Here is a 27,977-nt window from a genome sequence, read left to right on the forward strand (position 1 = left end):
GGTGCCTAAAGAGTCCTCTAGGGGCGTAACCGCTAGTTTATATATTTCAAAAATACTTTTTCTTTATAATTTATGTAAATCTGAACTAAAATAAAATATATGATATAAAATAAAATCTTGGCATAAAAGACAGTTTTGGGAAAATAGAGAACATAAATCAACAAGGATGACAACATCCATAAAAGCGAAGCACTGAAACGGTAGGACAAACGGACATTAACACTTGTATAGTATCTGAACTGAAAAATCGGAACATAAATGTATAAATGTCGAATCAAAATTGTAGGTAAATTTGTTGAAAAACTGCTTAAAAACAGGATAATGTTTATGGACATACTTACATTTTTGGACTTGATTATAGAGTTGCTTCGCTTATAATATTGTTCTTTGTTGTCCCAGGAATCAATATACCAAAAATCAGATCAAACGGATAATTAAAACACTTGAAAATTTGTTGTTAAAAAAGTAGAAAAATCAACATGTTTAAAATGGACGTACGGACATTCTGGTACTGATTATAGAGTTGCTACGCTTTCTAAATCGTACCCAACTACTACAGGAATCATCATGCAAAGTTTGAAATCGATAGGACAATTCTAACATGCCTAAATTAACGAATAAAAGCTATCTATCTCGGACGGACGGACGGACGGACGGACGTACGGACGGACGGACGGACCGACCCTAATTATAGAAAAGCTTCGCTTTTAAAAATATTTTAGTTTTATTCTATTTGAAAATTTAGAAAAGAAAAATCTTTTTCTATTTTCCTCTGTACTGCAACAGTTTGACTTTATGGAAATATAAAATTTGACATTTAAAAAGGACGATTTCATCCAAAAGTAAAAAATTGTTTGAAAGAAAGGAAGGGAAAAAAAGAAAGCAAAAAAAAGAAAGATAAGGAAAGGAAAGAAGGAAAGAAAGAAAAGACAAGAAAGAAAAAAAGAAAGCAAGAAAAAGAAAGGTAAGGAAAGAAGGAAAAGATAAAAAAAGAAAGAGGAGAAAGAAGGAAAGAAAGAAAAGACAAGAAAGAAAAAAGAAAGCAAGAAAAAGAAAGGTAAGGAAAGAAGGAAGAGAAAGAAAAAGAAAGAAAGAAAAAGAAAGAGAGAAAGAAGGAAAGAAAGAAAAGAAAAGACAAGAAAGAAAGAAAAAAGCAAGAAAAAGAAAGGTAAGGAAAGAAGAAAAGAAAGAAAAAGAAAGAAAGAAAAAGAAAGAGAGAAAGAAGGAAAGAAAGAAAAGAAAAGACAAGAAAGAAAAAGAAAGGTAAGGAAAGAGGGAAAGAAGGAAAGAAAGAAAGAAAGAACAAGAAAGAAAAAAAGGAATAAAGAGAGAAAAAGAGAAAGAAAGAAAGAAAAGAAAGAGAGAAAGAAAGAAAGAAAAGAAAAGACAAGAAAGAAAAAAAGAAAGCAAGAAAAAGAAAGGCAAAGAATGAAAGAAAGAAAGAGAGAGAGAAAGAAAAGAGAGAAAGAAAGAGAGAACGGAAGAGAGAAAGAAAGAAAGAAAGAAAGAAAGAAAGAAAGAAAGAAAGAAAGAAAGAAAGAAAGAAAGGAATAAAGAAAGAAAAAAAAGAAAGAAAGAAAGAAAAAAAGAAAGCAAGAAAAAGAAAGGTAAGGAAATAGAGAAAAAGAAAGAAAAAGAAAGAAAAAAAGAATGAAAGAAAGAAAGAAATAAAGAAAGAAAAAAAGAAAGGAAAAAAGAAATTATTTTCTTTTTATAAGTGTTATCATGTTGTAGAGTTGCCCCTAGAGGCTAGGGGATAAGCCAGTAATTGTTGTGCACGTAATAAATAGAAAATAAAATGTAAAATTATGAAATTGTTCTGGAAAGTTTGAAAGAAAAATGACGGAAATTATTTTTAATTTAAAACAATAATCAGCACACTTTAAGTTCTGCGTATATACTTTTGTATTCTTTACTTCTTAGTAGCAAATATACTCTATAGTCAGAGGTGGGTTTTCAAATCACTTTTTTACAAGTTGGTTCATGTTTTAAGATGAGAAATGTCGCGACAATAAACAATTTCACGGCATATTCGCATTCAAAATTCCCAGGTGAGAATAAAAAACTATGAATATAATTACTTTTTTCTTTAAGTGTTTTCTTTTATTCTAAGTTGGCATCTTTGAATGTGTAAATGCCCTGAAATTGTTTATTGTCGCGGCATTTCTCATCTTAAAACATTTACAAACAAATGTATAAAAAGCGATGTTAAAACCCACCTCAGATTTTTTTTTAAAAAACATCTTACTATAGAGCATATGAAGTTCTAAAAAATCTATGGTGGAAATTTCTCTACTGCTATTAAAGAAAGGCGGCTGATATTTCCGATGATTTGTTAACACTTAGAATCTACACTCTAAATTACTTTGTCCGTCCGTCTGTTTCTTAACTGTTATTAAACGTTTTGATAGTTTAAACTTATGAATATTGACATCCTTGTTTAGTATAGTACTCTTTATATTTAGAGAACAAAATAAATCAGAAAATACAAGTATTTTTTGTAATTGTCAGGGGAAAAAAAATATAAAGATACTTTTCTCATATTGCCATTGAAATTAATCATGTAATAAAGTAAAGTATAGTTATAAAAGAATTTAGTTAGAAATGAAAAAACTACGCAATTTTCAGTTTTTCTGTATTGGAAGTATTAATATCATCAAGTTCTAAGTTTTTTCACTTAATGATTTTTAGAAGCACAGTGCCTACGCATTTTTTAGATATTGTAAGTAATTTTAAATGCTGTACTACCTATAAACATAATTGTATGGCTTCGAAACGGATTAATATATGCGGGATTGTAACCAGTTCTTATCCATTCTGGAAAATCATGTATTGTACCGAATTACAGACAATCTTTCACGAATAATAAATTAAAAATCGTAAAACTAATATCATCTTTGTTTGCCAGGTCTTCGGCCCCTCATGGCCTACAAAACTGTAACGAATCTTATAATTTTCCATATCACTATCTGAGGAAAGCTGGCTATAATACGATTACTTCATATAAATCTTACCTGGGGCAGTCCAAAGGAAAGACCAACAATTGGTTTCAGCTGGCCGTTCGATGTCTTCGTAGAAATCAGGTTATTCAATCCGCTGAACAGATTCTAAAATAAAATATTTTATGTATTCATGTTATTATTTTAAAATACTTGGGAAAAAAACGGCTGGGTTTTTATATTCTGCCGTCATATTTACGGCTGCAGCTGTAAATTATTTGTAAAATGAAATAGTAAATTGCAGACAATTATTATAAAATCATACTGGTTGTAGTTTGTCCACAAAAATTGTGGTTGGTTGCAATTGTAATTAGCTAAAATAATGGAGCTGTAAAAGGCTAGAGTGGATAAAACCCTGGCTTAAAGTCAATAAAGCACTTTTTTAGTTAGGCAGTTTCCTCAAAAGTGCCCTAGTTTCTCTTATTTTTAATTGTTACCTTAGACAAGGTTAGGTTAGGTTATCTTGGATAATTAGTAGTCTGGCAGGGTTAGGGCTCTGCGCGGGTTAGGCATGAAGAAATGAAACAAACTCCCCTCTCCCATTTAAAAAACAAGGAGGGGGTTTTCTGCGCTCGCTAGATCCATTAATTGAAAGAACCAATTTTGAAATTCAAAATTATTGTTAATTGTTATTATATAATTTTCAAATTAAATCAAATTGTAACTTTAAATATCATGTTTAATTCTAAATTCAAATATCAACACTAGAAAATAATTACATATTTTCCAGTTATATTGAAATGTTAATAACAACTCAATCATGAAATCTATGAAATCAGAAAGAAAAAACAATTACATATTACATTTTCACTTAATTTAATTAAAATTAAGCCACAAATTATGTGAATGTCTTTATTATTGTTATTGACATATAACAGTTAGGGAGTTGAATCCATTTTTATAGAAGCAGAAATATAATCTATGATTATGGTTTGGACCCTCTAAAACTGTAATCTACCCTTCCACTTTCCCCTCTCTTGGTGAAGATATCTTCAACGCCGATACGATTTTTGAAATATAAGATTCCACTTTTGCCTCTCTTGTTGAAGATATCTTCACCAAGGGAGGCAAAAGTGGAATCTTACATTTCAAAAATCGTATCGGCGTTGAAGATATCTTCACCAAGAGTAGGGAAAGTAGAATCTTACATTTCAAAAATCGTATCGGCGTTGAGGATATCTTCACCAAGAGAGGGGAAAGTGGAAAGGTAGATTACAGTTTTAGAGGGTCCAAACCATAATCATAGATTATATTTCTGCTTCTATAAAAATGGATTCAACTCCCTAACTGTATAATTAAACCTCAAAGCTTATATTATATTTGAATAGAATCTAATATTAGGAAAATAAACGCTGTAAAACTTTTTTTCATTTTTTTTATCTAACTATCTATAATACAAAGTAGCTTGATGTCTGTCTGTCCGTCCGTTCGTCCGTCTGTCTGAAGCTTAAGATCTCGGTAACCACTGAACCGATTGGATTCTTCTCTTGAGGGTTTATACCTATTGGTCCTGTGGTGGTTTTAAGCTATTTTCTTGGGGGGTGGGACAACCTCAACCCCCCCACAAATAACAGAAAATTTCCCCTAAATTTTTTTTTTTAATAGAAAGTAGTGGGGTTACCTTAGTGGGGATACTTAATTTTTTTTTAATTACTTCTTGGGGCACAGCCCCTAGAGGCTAGGGACGAAGCCGCTAGTTATATATATTGTACTAGCGGCTGCACTACTAGCATCTAATGATCTAGGTACTTTTCAGTGTAAGAAGAAGGCAAAAAAAGGCCTAACTATATTAGGGGCTTCAATCTAAAATTGAAATAGCATATAACCATCTCAGGACCTATGTGAAGCTTCCCTAAAAAGGAGAATTCAATAAGTTCAGTTTTTGATATCTTAAGCTTCAGACAAAAAAATAGTTATTTCTCGCATCTTATTATAATCAGCTTTCCGCAGATATAAAATGTACAATTATATAAGAATAAAACCATTTTTTTTTATTCCCGAGGTGCCGAAGGCACGAGCTAAAAAACTGGTTTTAATCTTAAAATTATACATTGTTATATTCTTAGAAACTGGATAAATACTGTGCTAGACATAATTTTTTCGTATTGATAAGAACCAGTTCTAATCCATCCACCGGATATTAATCGGTTTCGAATGAATACGAGAAAAACCTTACTACTTTATATAAAAGGATAAAGGATAGTTACCGTAACTCCACTAGTCACAGAGTTGACACTGCTCCCGACCTTGTTCTTTACATCAGTAGTTAGATCAGAAATACTAAAGATAAATCATGTTCATAATAGTATTTCGCTGCAATGTATATAAGAGTAAAACACTAGAGGGAGAAATGGTTAAATAACTGTATCTCCCCATCGCTTCAACCTTGTGCAACCTTTCTATTGGTTCATTGAAAATCAACCAATGGTGTCGCTTATATTAACACAGCCAAGTAGCAGAAAATAATTTAGAAGCGGATGAAAAAGGTTTTTGAAAAAGAAAGGTAGGTAGTTGTCTGTATATACATCTATACTATAGATCTGTTTGTTGAATATACGTGGATATTTTGACAAGGAAAAAATTGTTGTCAATTTAGGTTGCTAACATTGACATCACATATTGGCTAGTTCATATTAATATTTCGTTGCAATGCATGTTGAATATACGTGGATATTATGATATTGTTGTTCTCAATTTAGGTTGCTAACATAGGTTGAATTTGTTGAATATTTTTATTTAACTTCATAAGCCAGTATATTTTGCATATTACCGTATGAATCGATACATTATTAATTGTATGTTGCACCATATTTGTGTGTACTCGGAGCTGGCTAAAATAACGATTCTTCAATCCCCCCTCCCCCTTTAACCCATCCCCTCCTCTTCTATTGGATGAGTATATGATCAATAAATGAGGTCCATATCAGTAAGCTAAATTGACGACAAATTTTTCTGTCATAATATCTATTATTGAATGTTGAACTAATTTTGGACACACGTTTAATATACTTGTTTTTTTTAAATTCTATGAACATTCCTGTCAAAAGATTTATCTTCAACATCATAATCAATGTCGTCCAGTTCAGAAGTGATTTCTTCTTCAATGTCAACATACTCCAGTTTGGAATCTTTCTTGTTCTTGTTTTTGTTTTTGTTCTTACGCTTCTCTTGCCTTTTCCTCTTGCGCACTTCTTTCAGCTGAAAAATTTAAAATATTTTAAGTTGGGGTGTAAATATACTTTGTCCATTCTAATTCTTCTGATTAAAATTTAAAAGAAAGTAAAATATAAGATAATTTAACCAATACCTTTTGTTTCAATTCAGATTCAATGTCGGAAGTTGATCCTCTGGGCTGAATGTTATAGGCGGGCTCAACAGCTGATCCCTCGATGACGTCATAGCCAGAGCCTTCAATCACGTGACCAGATCCTTCAGTAATGTCGTCTTTACCTGAAGTATTCAGATATCATTTATAAATTTATTTACAAACTTATTGTTTTCGATGTTTTGATATACTGCTATCTTTAAAATAATCAAAAAGTGGGGGGAGGGGGGTTATCAAAACTTCCCGCATAAAATAATTTTGGCAAAATTAGCTTCCGAAATTTTTCAACCCCTTAAGGATTCCTATAATCCTCCTTTTTAATTCCTATGAAAGGGCATGTTTCAATACCTGTAGTGTTTTCTTCAATGTTAGCTTCAGTTGTTGCAGATTCAGTCTCATTGACATCAGATTCAGTTGGGTAGTCTTCATCAGGAATGTAAACGTTTTCAAGTCTTGCCTGCAAGCGAAAATTATGTTAAAAATCATTGGGTATAAAATTTTGAAAAAAAAGAGTGTAAATTAATATTGCAAATAACAATGATGAAAATCTAAAATTACCCCTCTATTGAAGAATTCATCATTAGAGTCTCTCTTGCGCCTTGAAAGAACTTGTTCAGTTGTTGTTTCAGCATCAATAACAGCAGATACAGTAGTTTCATCAGTTACAATTCCTAAAATTAATATTTTAAATAATAATTTACCACAGGGTAAACATATGAGATAGAACTTTAACATTTATGTATTTATTTGATTAGCATAATCTTTACCTTCAGAAGTAGTAGTGACTTCAACAGAGTCAATGGTAGTACTTTCAGATGACTCATCATCAGATGGTTGTTCAGTGGAGTCTTTGTTCAACTCATTTTCAGTATCAGTGAACTTGATTGATCTAAACGGGAAAGAAGATATTCAAAATTTCATAACTTATGGACAAATTGACTAAAAAAACTTCTTTGGGGAGAAACTCCTTACCTTCCACCATTTCTTCTTCTAGAATTAGATGAAAAGCTTGTTGCTGGGTTGTTTCTGGGGCTGATAAATCCTAAATAGAAATAAACGTGGATATTTTGACAGGGGAAAAATTGTCGTCAATTTATCTTGCTAAAATGGATATCAGTTTGTCTATTTAGTAGGAGGGTAGGGGATGTGGTAAATGGGTTGTTATCGTTATTTTATCCAGCTTCGAGTATTACTTTATCAGAGTACATGGAAATCTGGTGATCATCCAACCAAGTAATAATATATTAATTCTCATAAGCTAGTTTGGATATAGTCCCTTTCATGGCAACGCCTTAAGGGGCGAATTGTCATATTTCTAAAATGGCTTTTAATAGTTATATTGGGTTAGGTGATTGTCCCGCAGGGTTAGAAATAGGAGAAAAGCTACTGTGGTAATACGAAGAAATTATTGATGTTTGTATTTATGAATAAATTACCTGAATAATCCTTATTTCCCAGGAAGACAGATTTTGCAGTTGGGCACTGGGCCACAGGTACACACTTGCAGCCAGGTCCTGCCGGCGGCTCCAGGTTGACTGCTGAGTGGTCAACAGGCTGGTCAGCACGCTTTGTATCATAAACCTACGTTTAATCATAAATTAATAAAAATAAAATAAAAACTATCATGGATTTAATGTCAGGCATTGATAAGGAAATCCATAGACTTTACCTGAGCAGGGTGAGTGGTGCTTGCCGGTTTGAAAACAGGGGTAGGTGATGGTTGTCTGGTGGGTGTGGATGCCTGGGCAACTATTTGCAGTCCTGACCCAATTTCAGATCCTGTGTAACAAAAGTTGCATTTAGATTTTACAATAAATTCATTTTAATTGATTTAACTACTTTTAAATATATTTAAAACCGGTGAGGGAGGAGGGGAGTTTACTTTTTAAAAGAAAAAGTAAAAGAAATTTTTTTCAAGGGAGATTAATCTTGGGAGGGTGATAAAAACTCTCCCCCAAATAGTTATAAAACGGCTTAGAATCTATAAGAAGCTACATTGTAAATGAGAACCATATCTGTTCAGTGGTTAGCAAGATCCTTCGGTACACAGGGACAGACATTCAAGCAGACATCCTGTTACTTTTACTGTAAGGATAATTTATACCTGTAGTTTGATAGTAGGCAGAATTCTGGCCATTTTGTGGCGGGGTAGGAATATTTTGGTGGCTGGCTGGTTTTGGAGCAAACTGACCCTGGCTGATAGGCTCAAACAGGGTAGTTTGTTGGGGCACAGTGAACTGGGTGTTGGTTGTCTGTTGGGGAGCAATCATTGAGTCAATGGTAGGGTTGTATCCATTGCTTGTAAAGGAGGTTTGATAGGCAAATTTAGGGGCCTAAAAAATTAAAAATATAAATTCCACTACTTGATTAGCAAAGGATAAATATTAGAGTAAAACAGTAGAGGGAGAAAGGGTTAAATAACTGTATCTCCCCATCGCAACCGCCTTGTGCAACCTTACTATTGGGTCATTAAAAATCAACCATTGATGTTGCTTATATTAACACAGCAAAGTAGAAGAAAATAATTTAGTAGCAGACGAAGAAGGTCATTGAAAAAGAAAGGGAGGTAGCTGTCTGTGTAAACATCTATACTATAGATCTGTTGAATAAATAAATTGTTGGAAAAAAAATATTTACTGAAATCTTCTATTAATTTTATTATACCTGTTGTTGAATATTTTGTTGAACTTGCTGTTGTTGATATTGTTGCTGTTGTTGATGTGGATAAACTAATTGAAGTCCACTGCTAGGTCCACACTAAACAAAAAAAATTTGATTAATTATTGTCGAAAATGAAATTATTTGAAATCTAAAAAATGATGTAGGGTGCCTATGGAAAATCAGGTGTATAATCTATAAAGTTGTGGGGAAAACTTAAAATATTTTCCAAAAATATTATAGGGGTCAACCAACCTTCAAGGTTTTAATGGGGTAAGAGTTGATATTAACTGTACCTGTCCATATTGGCATTGTTGTTGTTGCTGGAAGAATCTTACCTGTCCATATTAGCATTGTTGTTGTTGCTGGAAGAATCTTACCTGTCTATATTGGCATTGTTGTTGTTACAAGAAGAATCTTACCTGTCCATATGGGCATTGTTGTTGTTGCTGGAAGAATCTTACCTGTCCATATTAGAATTGTTGTTGTTGCTGGAAGAATCTTACCTGTCTATATTGGCATTGTTGTTGTTACTAGAAGAATCTTATCTGTCCATATTGACATTGTTGTTGTTACTAGAAGAATCTTACCTGTCCATATTGGCATTGTTGTTGTTGCTAGAAGAATCTTACCTGTCCATATTAGAATTGTTGTTGTTGCTGGAAGAATCTTACCTGTCTATATTGGCATTGTTGTTGTTACTAGAAGAATCTTACCTGTCCATATTGACATTGTTGTTGTTACTAGAAGAATCTTACCTGTCCATATTGGCATTGTTGTTGTTGCTGGAAGAATCTTACCTGTCCATATTGGCATTGTTGTTGTTGTTGGAAGAATCTTACCTGTCCATATTGGCATTGTTGTTGTTGCTGTAAGAATCTTACCTGTCCATATGGGCATTCTTGTTGTTGTTGGAAAAATCTTGCTTCAACACTTCCCTCAACTTCAGAAATTCTTCTTTCTCCTCTCTAAAAAACAGCATTACAATTTTAGCGATTTCCCTTCAATTTAAAGTGGATCATGTTGGTTATAACCGTTGAGAAAAATCCGCAAAAAATGTCAAGGTTACTGGAAATAAGACATCTTGACGCAATATACTACTCTTCAACTACTCAGGGACACAGGTATGGGTAAATGTAAGATACAATAATCTTTCTTTCTCTTTTTCTAGGGCCTTCAGATTCATAGCAAACTGCAGATGCTATAATCATATGTTTTAAATATTGAAAATAATGCAAGCGTGTTTTGTTGACCACTATCCATTCGAGAGTTTTCACCTTTTTAATTTATCTGCCAACGACATAACCCTGTTTCCCTGGTTATAAATGACATATAGCAAACATACAAATATTGACTTTGCCATCAGAAATACATTTTAAAAGTTCTTGCCTTCAGCAAAAAAATAGATTAGCTAAAAAATATTTTTGCATCAATTTATCTAAGTTTGAAACTTTAATGTAATAATAAGCATCTATTCAAAAATTTCCTTTAAATGCCCCCTACCCCCATATAATTGGGTTTTTTTTCCTAGAATTATGTGCACTTTTTATCTTCAGCTGCGAGCACCAAAATGTTTTATTGACATAATATATTTATTCTATTTTCTTTATAAAATATTTAGGTCATAATGATAATGTAAGTAATACCAACATTTATTTTCTTATTCATGCAATTCTATTTACTACAGTAGATAGATATTTGGATGTTTGTATGTACAGAAGGATCTGGAAAACGAATGAACCAATTGGTCTAAAATTTTCTGTAGTGCATAGTACATTTCCCCAGGGAGTAAGGGAGGGGACAATGGATCGAATATTCAATTTTTAAGAGTCTCAGACTTTGGGTACTGGCGTAAAGGGAATGTGCACGAATTCAGCAGTTTCTGACTGACTTTGGGTACTAGCGCATCAATGCCCCGCTAATTAGCTGAGTTAGTTTTGAATATTGCAGACAGAAAAATTTGTTATTTATGGCTGGTTTTAACAAATATTTTTTCCCAAGAAAATGTCATTTCATGTATAGAAACTCTACTGTGATATTTATGTATTAAAAATCTAAGAACCCCTTGAATTTAGGTAGCAGTTAAAAATATATGAGAAGCGTTGACAAATTTCTAAACAAGATTTTTCTAGTGATTAATTACAGAATGTTTACTACATTGTGATGTATTGGTAATTTAATTTTCAAGTAAATGATTATTTCTTAGAACTAAATTTGTTTAAAATTATATTACCATGATCCCTTTACAATTTTGGTCATATTTTCTGGATAAATCTGGTTTTCATTGCTTTTCAGCAAAAACTCTTATATTGAATTAATTGCCCATTGTCCCCTCCCTTACTCCTGTACTAGGATTCAAGATATTTATTTGGGGTATGATACAATCTTCCTTATAATAAAGTAACAGAATCTCTGTGTGTGCCTGTCTGTTTGTACCGAATGATCTCGCTAACCGCTGAACCGATATGGTTCTCCTTTACTATGTAGCTTCTCATAGTTCCTAGGAAGGTTCATAACTATTTAGAGGGAGGATTAATTTGTAATTTTAAATGTCAATATGAAAAGAATATTAAATGATCGGTCAATCATGGCCACTTGCATGGTTTTAAATGAAAAGGACGATTCAATTATTTATATTCTAACAAACCTGAGGTAGAATTGAATGCAGAAGTCTGATTCCAAATTCTCCGAGTTCACCAATTCCTTCAACTTTGCTGATTTCCCTGAAAAAAGTATAATTATTTCATGACAAGTGCAGCAATCATAAATTCATTAAGTATAGATATATAACCCAGACCTGGAGCCAGTCTTGGGGACCTTTTTCGTCTGCTAGCAAATTGCTTCCTGCTCTTATGTAGCGACTTAGATATGTTCATATTTACGATGCTATTGGTTGATGTTCAAAGACCCATTTGACAGTCGGCACAGGGTCCACGGGGTGGGGACATATAGTTATTTACTCCTTCCCCTTCTAAATTGGCTAACTTTAATGCAGCAATAACAAAATAAAAGTAAAAAAATTTTGAGAAATCAATACCTAGAGATTTAATAAAAAGTCTCCATAGTTTATACGAGTTTATAAAACTTTGAGGACCAGTATAACCTATGATCCAATGTTGCCAGAGAGTAAGGGGCCACTGGACTTTCAATTACCCAAAACTGTATAACAAAGTTATCTTATTGGTTGGTTTTAAGGTGGTATTTTTCAAATGTTTCAACCAACAATTATAATTTACAGAAGAATAATTTTTGTTTATTGTAATTTGGGATGTACATAAATTTTCTATCTCACAGCAAAAAGTAAAATTTTTCTAATGATATTTTTATTGGCGATCGGAAAAACGAACATAATATGTAGACCTAATACTAAAAATCAAATATTTTAGATTTTATAAGGTCTGCTGAACGGTGCTACTCTATAATCTTCCAAGTATATATATTCAAATTTGTATTGGCTTCTGAGAGGTAACAAGAGTATTATATTTTTGCCTACGACTTTTTCGCTAGTCAAATCAACAATTTACAATAAGATGCATTATCATAAGGAATTTACGCTTCTTAAGTTCTATCAACGAATATTGCCATCCTTGTTAAAACCATGAGATATTGGGGTCTATTACTTGAATGGTTCAGAGATTTAGTTCAATTGTTTCTAGCTCTAGGGTTGGTACGTTAAAAAACGTTTTTTTTTTATAAAAGGCGTTTTTTTTGTAAGACCTTGAACATTGAATTATGAGTTCACAAATTTTTATCTCAAACATTGTCATATGTGTAGGTTTAAATTTATTACGAAGCGATATTTGCATTTAACAAATAAGACAACATCCATTAGTAGCAAAGAACCAAAAATCATGGATGGGAATACAGAAAAGGAGATTTAAAGAGCATTTGTAAGAGTCTAGAAAAACGAAATCGTTCCCACATATTTTTATATTTTCAATATTGATATTTTGCAACATGACAAACAGACTGACGGACAAATTTAATTTCATCCTGGGTGCTCATTGTTATAGGAAATATTCACAAAAAAAATCAGCCGTCTGTTTTGAATATTAGCTGATTAAATCACATTTTCTCCAATAGCGTTACGGACTGACTGATGGACGGACAGACAAAGAGAATTTTAAAGTAACTTTGCTACAAAAAAAAGTATAAATGTAAAAATACGCGAAAATTATAAATTTGTCGAAATATGAGCATAACCCTAAAATTACAACAAGCTAAGAGCACAAATAAAGTTAGATGATATAAATCAATGTAAAGAGATGTACTTTAATCCAAATTAAAAACTAAAGGTTGTTCGTGACAACGCCTCTGAAGGGGTGTTTCGTCGTATTTTAACAGTAGCTTTTGTTAGGTTAAGTTAGATTAGGTGATTGCCCCACAGGGTTAGAGCCCCATGAAGGGGCTAGAAATAGGAAAAAAGCTTCTGTGAAAATACGACGAAACGCCCCTTAAAAGAGGCGTTGTCACGAAAGGGACTGTACCACTTTTTTTTAATAGGTTATTATTTTTAGGTACACAACTTTAAAATGCCTGTTGGGCCCTAAGCCTCCCCCCCCCCTCCCTCTCTCTCTTTTTAAAAAATTAATTTGAAAATAAGGAGGGGAAATAGTTTTTTGTTTTCATGCTTAATCCCTGCGGGGGTCCCTAACTCTGCAAATTGGTCAATGTTATCAAGTCTTAATTGGTTGTTCAATGTTTAGCCCAGGGACAAGGGAATGATATTCTGACAAACAATTCTAATGGAAAATTTCCCCCACAACCCCCTTCCCCTTTTCCTTCTTTTCTTACCCACCCCTCTTAAGTTAAATGAAACACTTTAAAAGGTTTCGTGATTTTTTATAGAAATCTTTAAAAGGTTTCGTGTTTTTTTTGTAGAATTTATTGTTAGAAAATCTACCCCTGGTTTAACCTAGTAGTGGCCAAACTTTTCCACGAAGACAAAACTGAATAACTTTTGCACAACTTTTGACGTCATATTCTCCATCTTTTTTTTAGGGGTTTTCTTTCTCACTTCTCCTCTCATCTTCCTCATTTTATGACGTCACATGAAAGTTATGCAGTTTGGTCTTCGTCAACTTTTCAACTAATAAATTTAATGTACAAAAGGGGTAATTTTCTTTATTATCATTGAGGAGGTACATCAATTTATTACCACTGAAGATAAGATTGTTAAATCTATAAAATATATAGACATTTGAATGTGAAATTTCCCTCAACTGGTTTTAGGGTTGGGCCGAATACTTTTTTAGCCGCATACATTTTTAATGCCCCATATCCGGTTCCGGCCGAATATCTGGCCAACGTTCGATATCTGGCAAATTTCCGAATATCCGGCATAAAAAATCAGACAGATATCCGGTATCCGGATAGTTTCAATATCCGGTATCTGGCCGGATATCCGGCCCAAACCTACTGGTTTTGTACCTGGCTTTGGAGATGTGAACCAAGAATAGTATTCTAAATGCTGTTTGTATCTTCATTGTGTCGACCTAGAACAAAACAAGTAATAGATTATTATGAGAAATAGTTTATATTCAACAATTTTGAAACAAGGAAATGATATTTTTTGCAAATGTTTAACTATAAAAATTAAACTATTTTAACATTTCAACAAGTTGTTACATGCCTAACTTTTGTAGAATATCTATAAACTTACGGAAAATTTTTGACAATTAAAAATATATGTTCTATATTGCTTTGGTCTTCTATATATTCCATATAATATATAGATTATATTCTATATACATTGCATCGCCCTGTGTGGACGCCTCCAAGACAAAGGATCTACTCACATACGTCCAAGGGTCAGGTAAAGGGGTGTTTACCCCCCTAAAACTTTGAAACTTGTCCTTTTACCGACTCAAAATTTAGAAAATACATTAAATTCCTTCTATGACCTTTGAAACCCAATTACACCCCCCCCCCCCTCAAAATAAAAAGCTTAGACGTCCCCTTTTATACACATATGGTCTTGCATATGCGGAAATGTATATATTGTTTCATTACTCATGTATATATATCAAGCCAGTATTTTTATATCCTCACAAAACAGACAATGTTTGAGGAAAAATTATAATTAAATCATGTATTTAAAATTATTTTTTACTTAAAATCATTAGTAATAGTCATTTTTCATATCGTATTATAGACAGCTTTTTGCGGATATTAAAATAAAAAAATTAATATTCGTGGAAAGATGTCTACAATATATACGATGCAATAATAGTTATTTCTCACATCGTATTATAAACAGCTTTCCGCGGATATAGAATGTACAATTATAAGATTAAAACCAGTTATATTAGCCTCGAGGTGCCAAAGGCACCGGCTAAAGAAACTGGTTTTAATCTTATGATTGTTTATTTTTATAATCGTAGAAAGCTGGATATAATACGATGCTAGACATAGTTTTTTCGTGTGGATGAGAACCGGTTCCTATACACCGGATTCGAATGAATACGAGAAATCTCTATTAAATCTTTAAAAGAATACTTTTTTAACGATTAATCGAATTGTTCAAGAATTTATTAGTGCTGTTAATTTTAGCTTTAGGTAAGGTTAAATAAAGTTTAGGCTTGATGTTATGGTTTAGAGAATTTTTTTTCTAAAAGGGTTGTCAAAAATCGTATAAAAATGAACAAAATTCTGTGCATGCCCCATGATATAAAGTACTAAAAAGTACACGGTTTTAAAGAAACATAGATAGTATTTAAATAAGAAATATATGGGCAAAGTATATCATGCCAAATGATAAACTGAAAATTTATTGCCTATTTCTTCTCTAATTTCCAAAGTTGTACAGCAGATAACCCAAATATTGCAAAACCTATTTTCAGCTACTCCGGTCAAAGGGAAAAGCGATATAATGTATAAACGATTTATTCATTATACATTCAAAATTTAGATTTTTCAAATTTTGATTTTTTTTGGAAGTTTAAAGCTTTTTTAGCTAGTAGTAAAGATTAAGGAAACTGTGTACACAATCGGCAAATCAAATTCAGTTGACCTGACCAATACATATGCCATATACATTATATCAGGAAGGAGGGGGACAATGTGCTGTTTATTACACTAGTCCCCAAAGTTTTTAGTATAAAACTGGGACTTTTATTGAATTTTGATTGGTTGGTTCATTAAGTTAAATGTCTAAACTTTTCAACCACTATTCTTAACCAATAGAATGGGTAATTTTGTTTATTATCATTATGGATCATCAATTTATCGGCCATTGTCTTATCCCTTTAGGTTCCTGATGTTAGGTACTTTTTATACAAATAAAGTCTGCCCACACGCCTTAATTGATTACCCTTGAATCAGGGGGGGGGGGAAGACACACCCCTAAAACATTTCATTGTACATTTAACTTTGTCTGTCAGTACGCCCGCCATTCTGTCCTAAATGCATTGGGGAAAGTAGGATTTTTTCGACTGGTTTTTAAGATAGACTGCAAATTTTATTCGGTGAGGATACCTTTGCTAAAGAGCATCCAGTATTCAACTTAATTAGTCCGTCCGTCTGTTTGTCTCGCAACAAATGTCTTTTAATATAAAGTTTAGTGAATTTCTATCACATATCCTGTTTTTTTTTGTTTTTTGTACGTGTGCTCTAGAAATTAATTTGTCCGTTTGTCCCTTAATGAGTTTTTGTTGTTGTCATCCTTGTTTTATCTACAGCACTGTTTCTTTATCAGGGCTCGGCAGCCGTGCGTCAGCCGCCTGTAAGCCTCACGGAGCTTTTACACTGACCATATATGGCAATCCCTCTTTTTAAAATCATTTTCAAATCCTCCAGACAGGTTTAAATTTGAGATTTAATCGCGATTGACGCGCGGCTGCCGAGCCCTGTTCTTTATATTGCAAAGTTTGAGGAAATATAAAATTGTTTCCAAATAAAGACTTGAAGTGCACGGACTGTGAAGTTAGAAAAAAAGATTGTGAGAAGGCAAAAATTTCATATTATTTTAAAAACTAAATATAGCAAAAAAAATAGGACACAACCCAATCTGTAACGATTTTGTATCACTTTTGAAAAGTGCGATTCCTGTGACGTCATATAAAAAGGGAAGGGGGGAAGAAAATCTCTTCCCTTTTCTCCCATCTCTTTTGAAGAGATTTTCTTCCCCCCTTCCCTTTTTCTTTCCCGAAACGTATATGACGTAACTGGAATCGCACTTTTCAAAGTGATACAAAATTGGGACAGATTGGGTTGTGTCAAAAAATAGAAGGTAAGAGTTTGTAGCTACTCTTTATTTGCCTTTATGGTTACAATTTATCAGCATTGAAACAATTTATTGACTTAATCTACAATCGCACATAGTTTTAAAAATGGATGTAGAATATACGTGGATATTATAACAGGGGAAAATTGTCATCATTTTAGATTGCTATTTTCCCTGTCTTTTATTGGTCAGTTCATTTATCCAGTAGGAGGGGAGAGAATGGGGTAAAGGGGATCGTTATTTTAGCCCGCCTCATGTTACACTTTATCAGAGAACATGAAAATGTGGTGTAAGATCCAAGTAACAGTACATCCATTGTTTTGAATTAACCCTGTAAGATTATCTTTTAAGGAAATGAAAACAACTACCATAAAAAGTTTTATCTTTATTGTATTCAAAGGTCTTAATTTGCATATTTCTAAAGGCTTAGCTTTTCGATTATTAGTTCTTTTTAATGCTTATGTATGATTAAATTGTCTGAGTGTTTTTAAAATTGGCATAATATTTTTTTATTCTGACACTTAGGTAGCAAAGCTCCATAAACCAAAATTACGCTCGAGTGCAGCTACTCTACAAATGCATTTAAAAATCTGCCTAAAAAATAAGAGGATAACTACTCTATAAGTGTGGTACAAATGCCTAAACGTAACCAATTTGATTATGTATGAGCTTCGCGATCATGAATAAAGTATTTTTTCCCCAGTACATTTAGGAGTATTTTTATTTTTTGTACAGTAAGGTGTAACAAAATATTTATAGAGAGTTAAATAGATTTAGTACATGTATAGTGATAGTGTTTTCTTTACCCCTTTGCAAAAGTTGCAATTAAAACAAGGATATTTATCTCTAAACAAGCATAGCAATATTTTTTGTATTTATTTTTAGACCTACCATAATAAGGTTCTATTTTTAGCTAGTAGGAACGATAGGCTGCAGATGCAAGTAATTTTTTCGTGTAAATTCGAGCTAATCTATAGTTTTAGGTCATTTAACAGCTACAGCCATAAACTTTAGGTTCTGTTTAAATTGCAGCCGCCAATAAACAGTCACAGCTGAATTGTTCTTAATTTTCTAACCAACAGAATGAATTAATGAGCAGACATGCAGCGGTACTAAAATACTTGAGCAAAAATGTCATTTTTTTGCAGAAAACTCCATATAATAAATTAGATACCCTCCATGAAGCGAAAAAAATGCAATCCTTAAGGAAAACTGCAACAAGGATTAGATTGTACATAAAAAGCGCAGCTATGGCTATGTTAAAACTTTTGGTTGATGGTAAACCCTGTGCTTTTAATTATTAAAGCTATTCTAATAGTGATCATGTCCTTCTGTCTAGTAATGTCAGCCCTGAATGTAATATTAAACTATTGCTTTTTTCTTTTTTCAAATCCCCCCCCCCCCTTGTCTTCCTTCTTCTCTCCCCCTTAACTTTAATATTTAAAATCTGCACAATTCTCAGACTAAATATAGACGGTTGTAAGAAATTTGTTTACTATAGAGTGGCTGCGCGCCAAAGTACAGCATGGCATTGCGTCAAAAAGGGGTGAAGCAAGTAGGAATTAGAGAATATGCAAGTTTTTAATGATTTTATTTATCAAGCCATTTTAGTACTAATAAATAATGAAAAAGTTGTAACATATCGTGTAATCTGATTTTCGGTGATTACGCGTTAGGATATCGAACTAATTAAATGCTATAGTTATACATAGATAAAACCTTCGCTTGAATTCTCTAAGTTACAAAGGCTTTTAATTTTGATGCTAAAAATTGGATAAATTTATATTGATTTGTAATTTATCTACATTTTTTGATGAAATAACTCTATTAGAATAGAACTAGATTAAATTTTTAAAAACTTACTACTTAGCTGGCTAAAAAGAATTATACAATATTAACATGAATATATGCATATAAAAAAATGAAAACTTACTTTTTTTATAATATTCTTTTAATTTTTGTATTAAAACTTCATAACATGTAACTTAAAATCACTACTTTTATTGTTTAGTAATGCGTATGCGTACGAAACCGCTTGTTGACGCAGACTGACGCATAGAGCTGACGCACACCGCTTGATATTGGGTCCTGAACGGATCTACATGATGCAAGTGGTAAGGGGGTGAACCATGGAAATTTTGCGCAATTTAAAAAACCTTTTTTTTTTGAAGTTTAGAACTTTTTTCTGATAGTAAATATAATTATAAAAAAAAATAATGATTTATGTGATTTTAAAACTGTATGAACGTTGGACTTTTCTCTCTTGAATCTAAAGGCTTTCAACCAGAAATCTATAATTTGGTCAAATTACTATGAGTATGGTGTTTTAAAGAATATCTTTTCAGAAACTTTTTTTTTATAACTATTTTAGACTACTTTGGCCATGTTACTATTATTATCAAGTTGATCGAATTCGTAGGCTTCATAAATTGCTGCATTGCCGTGGCAGCCGTTGCAATCCTTCAAAAATCACCCTTTGTTTTTAAAAATCCACCAAAATTCCACTGTGCAATGAATGTGCGGTTGCTGTCCCTATTCAACTGCTGTGGCCAAATTTCCTAGTTGCTGTTCAGTGTTTATACAAATGTTGCTAAGTTAAAAATAAACTAACAGCAATATTATTCATTTGTAGTTAAATTGCAGTAGGCTAAAATAGGTTAAAGAGAAAATTAGAAAGCTTAACTACTAAACTGATTGAATTAGCCATTTTATGGAAGCTTTTTATAGGTCCCTAGATGGTTTTAGGCTATTTTATTTTTATATCTTAGTTTGGTTTATTCTATTTTCCTTACTAATTTGAAAAACAGAGCTCCTAGATGATAGGAGCGGAGCCGCTAGAACTAAACCAAAAATAATATTAGGAAGTTTTTTTATAAAGACATTTTCTTTAAATACATCAATATTATTTTCTTCGCGCTATTGCTTTCATTGTTCTATCTACAACTGAATATTTTCTTTCTTTACTTTTCTGTAAATTTGACTGCATTGTAGTAACATAAAACATCTAACAACCATAGAAGTTGCTGTTGTGTGTGTGTGTGTGCATGTGTGTGTGTGGTGGGTGTTGTATATGGTTGATGTACGCTATACGCTAGCTGAAGTCGGTCTTTCCAGATATATTGCTTTCAAAAATCAAAGTCGTATTACAATTTTAGAAAAAAATATTCAAATAAAGTCAAAGCTTTATAACTATTCAAACAGCTTTTTTGTAATTTTTAACTTTCATCTTTGTTGTAATATTTTAAAGTTTTAGACTTATCGAGTACGGTTATAAAATTCAGTAAAAACGGCGTTGAAATCTTTATGGCATGTATGTAAATGTAAAAGTCCTCCAAAAATAAAGAAATATTTATATTGCTTGAAAAATTTTGCATGGCGACCCCCCCCCCCCCCCCCCACACACACACTTTTAATTTTAAAGAATTGAAAAGAATAAGTGTCAAGCTAAATTTTTTTAGGAGCAGTTTCCCTTGGGAGTGTCATATATTTAAGTTGCAGACAAGTTTAAGTTTCTACTCTTAATTACTCTTCAATTACTCTCAAATTATTCTGGAAGAGTAAAGAGAACATGTATTAAAGACAGTTGCAATTGAGAGTCCTAACACAGAACACTATCTGGTTTGGGGTCGAGTCTTATTAGACCAATTCAGCTATTTACAGACATCCTACTACTTTAGCTAGTTTGCACAGGCAGATATTACACCCCTTCAAAGTGCATAGTTAATTAATACATTTGTATTAATTAAACAGACAGCCATCCTACTGCTTTAGTGTCCTGACATACAAACAGACATCCTGCTACTTCAGAACTTTCCAGCTTAAATAATCAGTAGTTTGAATTATTAATATATTTAACCATTTCTAAATAAAGTATACATATTTAATCTTATTTACCCAAAAACTGCATTTAATCCAATATAAATAAATACTTAAAAAAACTGTTTGTATTTTGAATTAAATATTGAATCTACTCTATCATTAACTTATGTAAGTCTGTCTACATCTCAGGAGGGTGGTGGTACTCTCCCCAAAAATAGTTATAAACCTTCCCAGGACCTATGAGATGATATACTATTAAGAAGAATCATATTGGTTCAGCGATTAGCGAGATCCTTCGGTACAGAAAGACCAACAAACAGCTATCCTTTTTTTATATCCACTAGCGGCTACGCCCCTAGAGGCCTCTAGTGGCACTTTAGATGTTTTTGTTTGTTAAAGAGTTTGTTTTTTTGTCATTTTTCTTGGAAGGGTGGTGGTACTTTCTCCCATATTAGTTATAAACCTTCCCAATACCTATGAGATGATACACTGTAAAGGAGAATCATATTGGTTCAGCGGTTGGCGAGATCCTTCGATACACACAAAGACAAAAAAACAGACATTCTTTTACTTTTATATCTATTTATGTATCTTTTTATCCCTTTATAATCCCGGATCTCTTTATTACTCGTCTCCACCCTCCAAGATTTTAAAAAGTTTTTTTTAAAGTGTTTATACAATATAGAAAATCTATTTTATTACTGGATCCGCCTTAAGAAAATTGTAGCTAGTAGATCCCCTCCTCCCCCATAGAAAAATAGAAAAGAAAAGAAAAATAGTTATTTTAGGAGGGTAGCTTTCTAAAATGTTGCCGTACTTTAATAAGTAAAAATAAACTTTTTAAATTTAAATTATCCAGCACAAACTTATGTTATACAATGTAATACAGTAAGCACAACTGAGCACGAAATTTTCAAATGCAAGTTTCAAAAAAAAATTTGCCACAAACTAGCACCATTTCTTGACCTTAAATATAATGAAAGCAGGCCAGAATTTATATTTCTTAAAGATACTTTTTATCTGTATAATATGTACTATGAAGATTTTTCAACCAATGATTATATTCAATTATCACACCTTATATTAGCTGCTAAAGATAGATCAATGAAAATCAGTAAAGAAGAAAAAATTTTAAATTGGAATGAAAATAATTCATCTTTAAACTTCTTGATAAAGCAGGCCTAGAAAACGATCTCATATCCAATTTCTCAAAATTTTTAACTGCATAATAATATTATTTTATCAAAATTACCATTTGTAAAACTATCTTGTTAATGTAATCCAAAATCTATATAACCTTACTATTAATCCTTTGTATATTGTTTTAAAATTGAAATAAATATTTTGAATGTCTCTGGAGGGATAAAAGCATTTTTTATTATGCATTTGTGTATAAACACCATTTTTACTCGAAAATAAGCGTCATAAAGGAGAGAAGTCCCGTTGTTGTTGCCTCTACAGGTTCATGTACCATATATACATTTCTTTGTTTTGGGGGGTATATCCTCCTTCAAACTTTTATATATGTTTTTACAAAAATTTCAAAAAAATCTATCCTCTATATGCAGGATATGTCCGTATATCTGTATGGTTCTTATATCAACATAAGTTTGTAGTCATAGTGTCATTATGTCATGTCGTTAGCATGTCAGTCGTTCGTAACCATGACAATTCAATGTATTTCTATATAGTCGACATAGACAACTAAAATACGCTTTCAGTGGCTGTGCAAAGCTTAAAAATTAATTGAATTTTGATTATTGCTGCTCTTCTTTTAAACTTGACTATCGTTGTTATTGCTTTTCCACATTTTTTGTTGTATTGTATAAATATCCTTTGGATCCGTAATCCTAAGTAAAAACCAACCATTTTTACTGTTAGTATGCACTATGTTTCAACAATGGATATACAATATATGGATATGTTAACAAAGGACAATTGGTCGTCAAATTATGTTGCTGATTTGGACCTTATTTATTGGTCAGTTTGTTAATACAGTAGGAGGGGAGTGGTGGATATTGAGGTGTATGTTTATTTTAGCCAGCTGCAAGTATCCCAGTATTAGGGTACATAAAAATAGCTGGTGCAACATCCCATAAATTATATAATGATTGTCACAACTTGTGTGTATATGTGTTTAAATTTCACATATTGTGTATTGGGAATTTTGAAAATTCTGTTTAATTTTTCTAGAACAAGGATGACAACAGTTATAAATAGCGCAACAAAGACAAAAATAACAATTCAAAACAATTAGATAAAATGGTAACGTTTAAACACAGTAATAGTGTCTGACTAATTATGACGTAACAAAAAAAATTAGCCAATGACAGGCCGTTATTGACCAATGGTAAAATTTATAGTGGCCTCTCATTGGCTAATTTTTTTGTTACGTCATAATCAGTCAGACACTATTACTGTGTTCCTTCATTATAATTTACTTTCTCCATCTGTCTGTCTAACCGACGAATCTATTAAGCAAATGGTAAAATAGATTCATTTGCCAGAAATATTCCAGATATATTCTTTTTAGTTGTTCTTCATTTTTGATAAATTCGAAAAATCTCTTGCGCTTCGCTACTTATTTATAAGAACAACTAAAAGCTAAGCTCCTAAAGGCCTCAAAATTTGAAAAATAATTTTTTCTAGGGGCGATTTATTTTGGTACCCTCCTCCAAAATAGTTATAACCTTCCCAGAAGCTACTTGGAAATCAGTACCAGAATGGTATAGCGGTTAGCGAGTTGCACAGTTACATAGACTGATAGACATCCTGTCACTTTTATATAAGGATTGTTCTTGTTCATTATGTACGACGGTACTTCTCGAGTACATTCAATTAAAAAGGTTCTCATTCATAATCATTCATCAAGAAATTTTCAACAAAAAAAATTAGACTGTTAGTTATTTAAACTACAGGGTGTTTCAATAGAAATGTCTTTTTTAAAATCTTAATTATTCATAGAAAATAAAACAATTATGTAAAATGCTTTATATATTTGGAAAACATATTGTGGGACATTTATGTTTCAAATATTTAAAAATGGTTATTTCAACAAATTATGCCCTAAAAACCGGTTTTTTCCAAAGGCCTTTTTTCGAAGATTTATGGATTTAAAGGTTGTGCAAAAAATGTGCACATTTTTAAAATTCAAATTGCGCGGCTTGTGTTAATAGTATGAAAACGTTATACATACTGTTAGAATCGTCATAAGCTCTAGTTTTTCGATATATAAGAACAATTCCTGTGCTGCGTATAGTATAGGAGCTACATGGTAAAATGTTACAACTTACCTAAAACTTTTTAACCTTTTTCTCACATTTTTCAACGTAGCTCCTAAAGTACAAATTGCACAAAAACGGTACTTATATTTTCACAAACTAGAGCATATGACGGTTCTAACGATATGCGTAACATTTTTCTACTATTAATGCAAGCTGCGCAATTTGAATTTTAAAAATGTGCGTATTTTTTGCACAACTTTTATATCCATAAATCTTCGAAAAAAGGCCTTTGGAAAAAACCGGTTTTTAGGGCATAATTTGTTGAAATAACCATTTTTAAATATTTAAAACATAAATGTCCCACAATATGTTTTCCAAATATATAAAGCATTTTACATAATTGTTTTATTTTCTATGAATAATTAAGATTTTAAAAAAGACATTTCTATTGAAACACCCTGTAGTAAAAATCTAAGGAGATGCTAGCTCCGTTATTTAATTTCTAATAGCCAATTAAATTTAGAAAACTTCAACTACTTTAATACAAAAAAATCTGTTATAAAAGAAATTCATCAAGAAGGGAGTGATAAGAATATAAAAATTTAAGTGTTAAAAGAAATATCTTTTTATAATAAGCATTTTTATTTAATTTTTGTCGGACGTACGGTCGGACAAAAACAATCTATATAACAGCGAACAATTTTATATCTTTAGAACTCTAATATTTGTCTTTGACAGTAGCAGATTATTTTTGCAAAGAAGTTGTATCAACTTTTTTTTTATAGCTAGCCGGTTCTTTTAGTAAGTAGTAGATGTAAAATTTTTCATAGAATTCAGATATGCAATCGGTTTTTTTGTAGACCTCTTATTTTTTAAGTAATTTAAGTTTTTTAAAAAAATAATTAAGTCGGTTTTAAGGTACTAAAACGCAAAAAAATAAAAGAAGAAAATGGCCAGTAAGAACAAAAATAGTAAGATCTTTAATTTGACACCTTACTTTTAAAATTCTGTTGAGTAATTATTGAAAAAATCTATTTTTTTAACCTCGGTTTAATAAAAACTTTAGACCTAAATATTTTCTCAAACAGACATAAAAAACATGGGTTCATATATACCTTTAGAATCAGAAAAATATTACGAATCCATTGTAAGCAAAATTGAAAAAAAGTAAAAAAATAAAAAATTAAACAAATGGCCAATTGTATTTTTTGTTCAGGCAACACTATCGTCTTCCCTTTTTTACCCCCTCTTTATCCCCTTCCCATTTTTATACTTAATTCAAGAATTAAGACGTTGCCTGTACAATATAATATGATATTTTCATATAATTCCTTTTATTGTAGTTTATATACTATATTGTAAACTTTTTTTTCAATTTTGCTTACAATGAATTTGTAATATTTTTCTGATTCTAAAGGTATATATGAACCCATATTTTTTTATCTGTGAAATAATAAAATTAAGTTCAAAGTTTTTATTCTCGTGGGTTTAAAAAAATCGATTTTTTCAATAATTACCTGACAGAATTGAAAAAGTAAGGTGTCAAATTAAAGATCTTACTATTTTTGTTCATAATGGCCATTTTCTTTCTTTTTTTTGTTGCATTTTAGTACCTTAAAATCGACTTAATTTTTTTTTTTTAAACTTAAATTACTTTAAAAATAAGAGGTCTACAAAAAAAAATTGCATATCTGAATTCTATGAAAAATTTTACATCTACTACTTACTAAAAGAACCGGCTAGCTATAAAAAAAAAGTTGATACACCTTCTTTATGCTAGATTTAATTCAAAAGGACATTAAATCTAAATTTGCTATTTGATTTAAATAATTAACAGTTACCATACGGCTAAAATCGCAGCCGCTTAGATGGAGTTCTTGGCTCAAATCGAAGCTCAGAATAAATAGTTGTAAAAGAGGGATGTTATAAAAGGATATTTTTCTATCAATTTCTTCTGCTACTATTACGTGATATTAAGCTCTGGCACTCTACACATATTTATATTAATTTGTAATACTCTTTATTTTAGATATTTACTTTATGGATGGTGTCATCCTTGTTAATCAAATGTTTAGAAGATGGGCCTTTCCAAAAAGTACTGTTATTTTCTTATTTCTTATATTCTAAGCTAGGCAACTAACTATGGTGAAATAAAACTTGTCTTTATGTAAACTTATTAATCATTTTAGTAGCGAAGCTACTCTATAGTTCACCCTGTAAGTCTGTCCGTCAGTCAACTAGTCAAACCGTAACGCTATGGGTGAAATATGATTTTCTCAGCTGCTATTGAAGATAGACATTATCAGTGAAGATTCCTATGACATATGCGCATTATTGTGTCTGTCCGTCCGTCCGTCAAAGAACAACCCCCGAGCCGTAGCAGCAAGATTTATTATATCAATTCTTTAAATTTTTGTTATGACACATCTTAAATTGGCAACCATTATGAAATAAATGTTACATAAATACTCATATAAGGATGTAAATAACTGAACAAGGATGACAACATCCATAAAGCGAAGCTCTGAAATGAAAGGTAAAACTTGTAGAGTGTCAGATCTGAATGAGTAGAATATTTATGCTTCAGACTAAACTAAATTGTAAGTAAATTTGCTGTAAAACTTATTATTAAATACATGATATTGTTTAAGGACATACTTACATATTAAGGATTTGATTAAAGAGATGCTACGTTTATAAGAATGTACCTTGTTGCAATAGGAATCAGTATTTAAAAAATCAGATGAATCGGATAATTTCAAATTACAAAATATTTTCGTTAAAAAAGTAAAAATTCAGCATGTTTTAAATGGACGTAAGGGCTTTCTGGTAACGATTATAAAGATGCTACGCTTTCTAAGTCGTGCCTAACTACTACAGGAATCACCATGTAAAGTTTGAAATCGATAGGAAAATTCTAACCTGTTTAAATAATCGAAAAGAGCTAACCGTTACGGACTGACGGACCGACCCTAATCATAGAAAAGCTTCGCTTTTAAAAATGCACGGCTGTTCTTAAAAATAGCTGGGTGATTAGTCATACGTGTTCTTAGAATAGTATACCCATTTAAAAGTCATGAAGTAAGAATGCAAGAGCTGAAACTGACCAGGAAACAAAAATCAGTTTTAAAAAGCTACTTTAAATTAGGATATGTATTTTAGACTTTTTAAGTATTTATAAAACCTTATCTTATTTATTTTATAAAAAAAACTTGTTTCTAAATTAAATTTGCTGGTCTACTTATGTTCATAATTATTATTATTTTGTTATTGTATTTACAAAAAATACTCAATTCAAAATTCATCAGTTCATATTTAACGTCTGCTGAGAAAATATGTTTTTCTTCATAAATTCACCTCTTTATGCATGAGTTACTCATGTGTATTTGTTGATCCATTTAAGGAATTAAGAATAAATATGTGTTACGGCTCCTCAATACAAAATGAATAAATTACTAGCATAACGTTAAAGCAACCCAAAAATTGTTACTCCCCATTCATAATCGTTTTCAGGGGGTTGCTACATCGCAACTATAGCCTCTAGGGGCTTTGACGTCTAAGTAGCAACTCCACATTTAAGTTTCGTTTTGATTTTTTTGTGGAATTTTAGAGGAAGGTGGTAAATTAAACCCTTAAACATTGATAAAAAGACAATGACATACTAGGACCCTTACAATGCTTACCGAAAAAATTTCGTAAAAAGCTGAAAACGGACGTAAAAAAGGCAA

General features: G+C 31.7%; 1 protein-coding gene across 1 annotated transcript in view; it reads right to left on the reverse strand.

Moving 5' to 3' along the window:
- Positions 1-19,259, reverse strand: part of LOC145329278 (uncharacterized) — a 33,364-nt gene extending 14,105 nt beyond the window's left edge. The window contains exons 1-16 of the mRNA XM_080173333.1: positions 19,140-19,259; positions 14,413-14,477; positions 11,630-11,705; positions 9,867-9,950; positions 8,989-9,081; positions 8,429-8,657; positions 7,994-8,103; positions 7,761-7,905; positions 7,297-7,366; positions 7,092-7,213; positions 6,883-6,995; positions 6,673-6,781; positions 6,307-6,449; positions 6,037-6,197; positions 5,207-5,279; positions 3,015-3,107 (exon numbers count right to left, since the gene is read on the reverse strand). Of these exons, the coding sequence (XP_080029459.1) occupies positions 3,015-3,107; positions 5,207-5,279; positions 6,037-6,197; positions 6,307-6,449; positions 6,673-6,781; positions 6,883-6,995; positions 7,092-7,213; positions 7,297-7,366; positions 7,761-7,905; positions 7,994-8,103; positions 8,429-8,657; positions 8,989-9,081; positions 9,867-9,950; positions 11,630-11,705; positions 14,413-14,468 (1,677 nt within the window). The 5' untranslated portion in view covers positions 14,469-14,477; positions 19,140-19,259. The remainder of the gene's footprint in view (positions 1-3,014; positions 3,108-5,206; positions 5,280-6,036; positions 6,198-6,306; positions 6,450-6,672; positions 6,782-6,882; positions 6,996-7,091; positions 7,214-7,296; positions 7,367-7,760; positions 7,906-7,993; positions 8,104-8,428; positions 8,658-8,988; positions 9,082-9,866; positions 9,951-11,629; positions 11,706-14,412; positions 14,478-19,139) is intronic.
- Positions 19,260-27,977: the final 8,718 nt, after the last annotated feature.

The sequence above is a fragment of the Acartia tonsa genome, chromosome 10 (genome assembly GCF_053477335.1).
Source record: "Acartia tonsa isolate MP-2025a chromosome 10, ASM5347733v1, whole genome shotgun sequence".
NCBI classification, from domain to species: Eukaryota; Metazoa; Arthropoda; class Copepoda; order Calanoida; family Acartiidae; genus Acartia; species Acartia tonsa.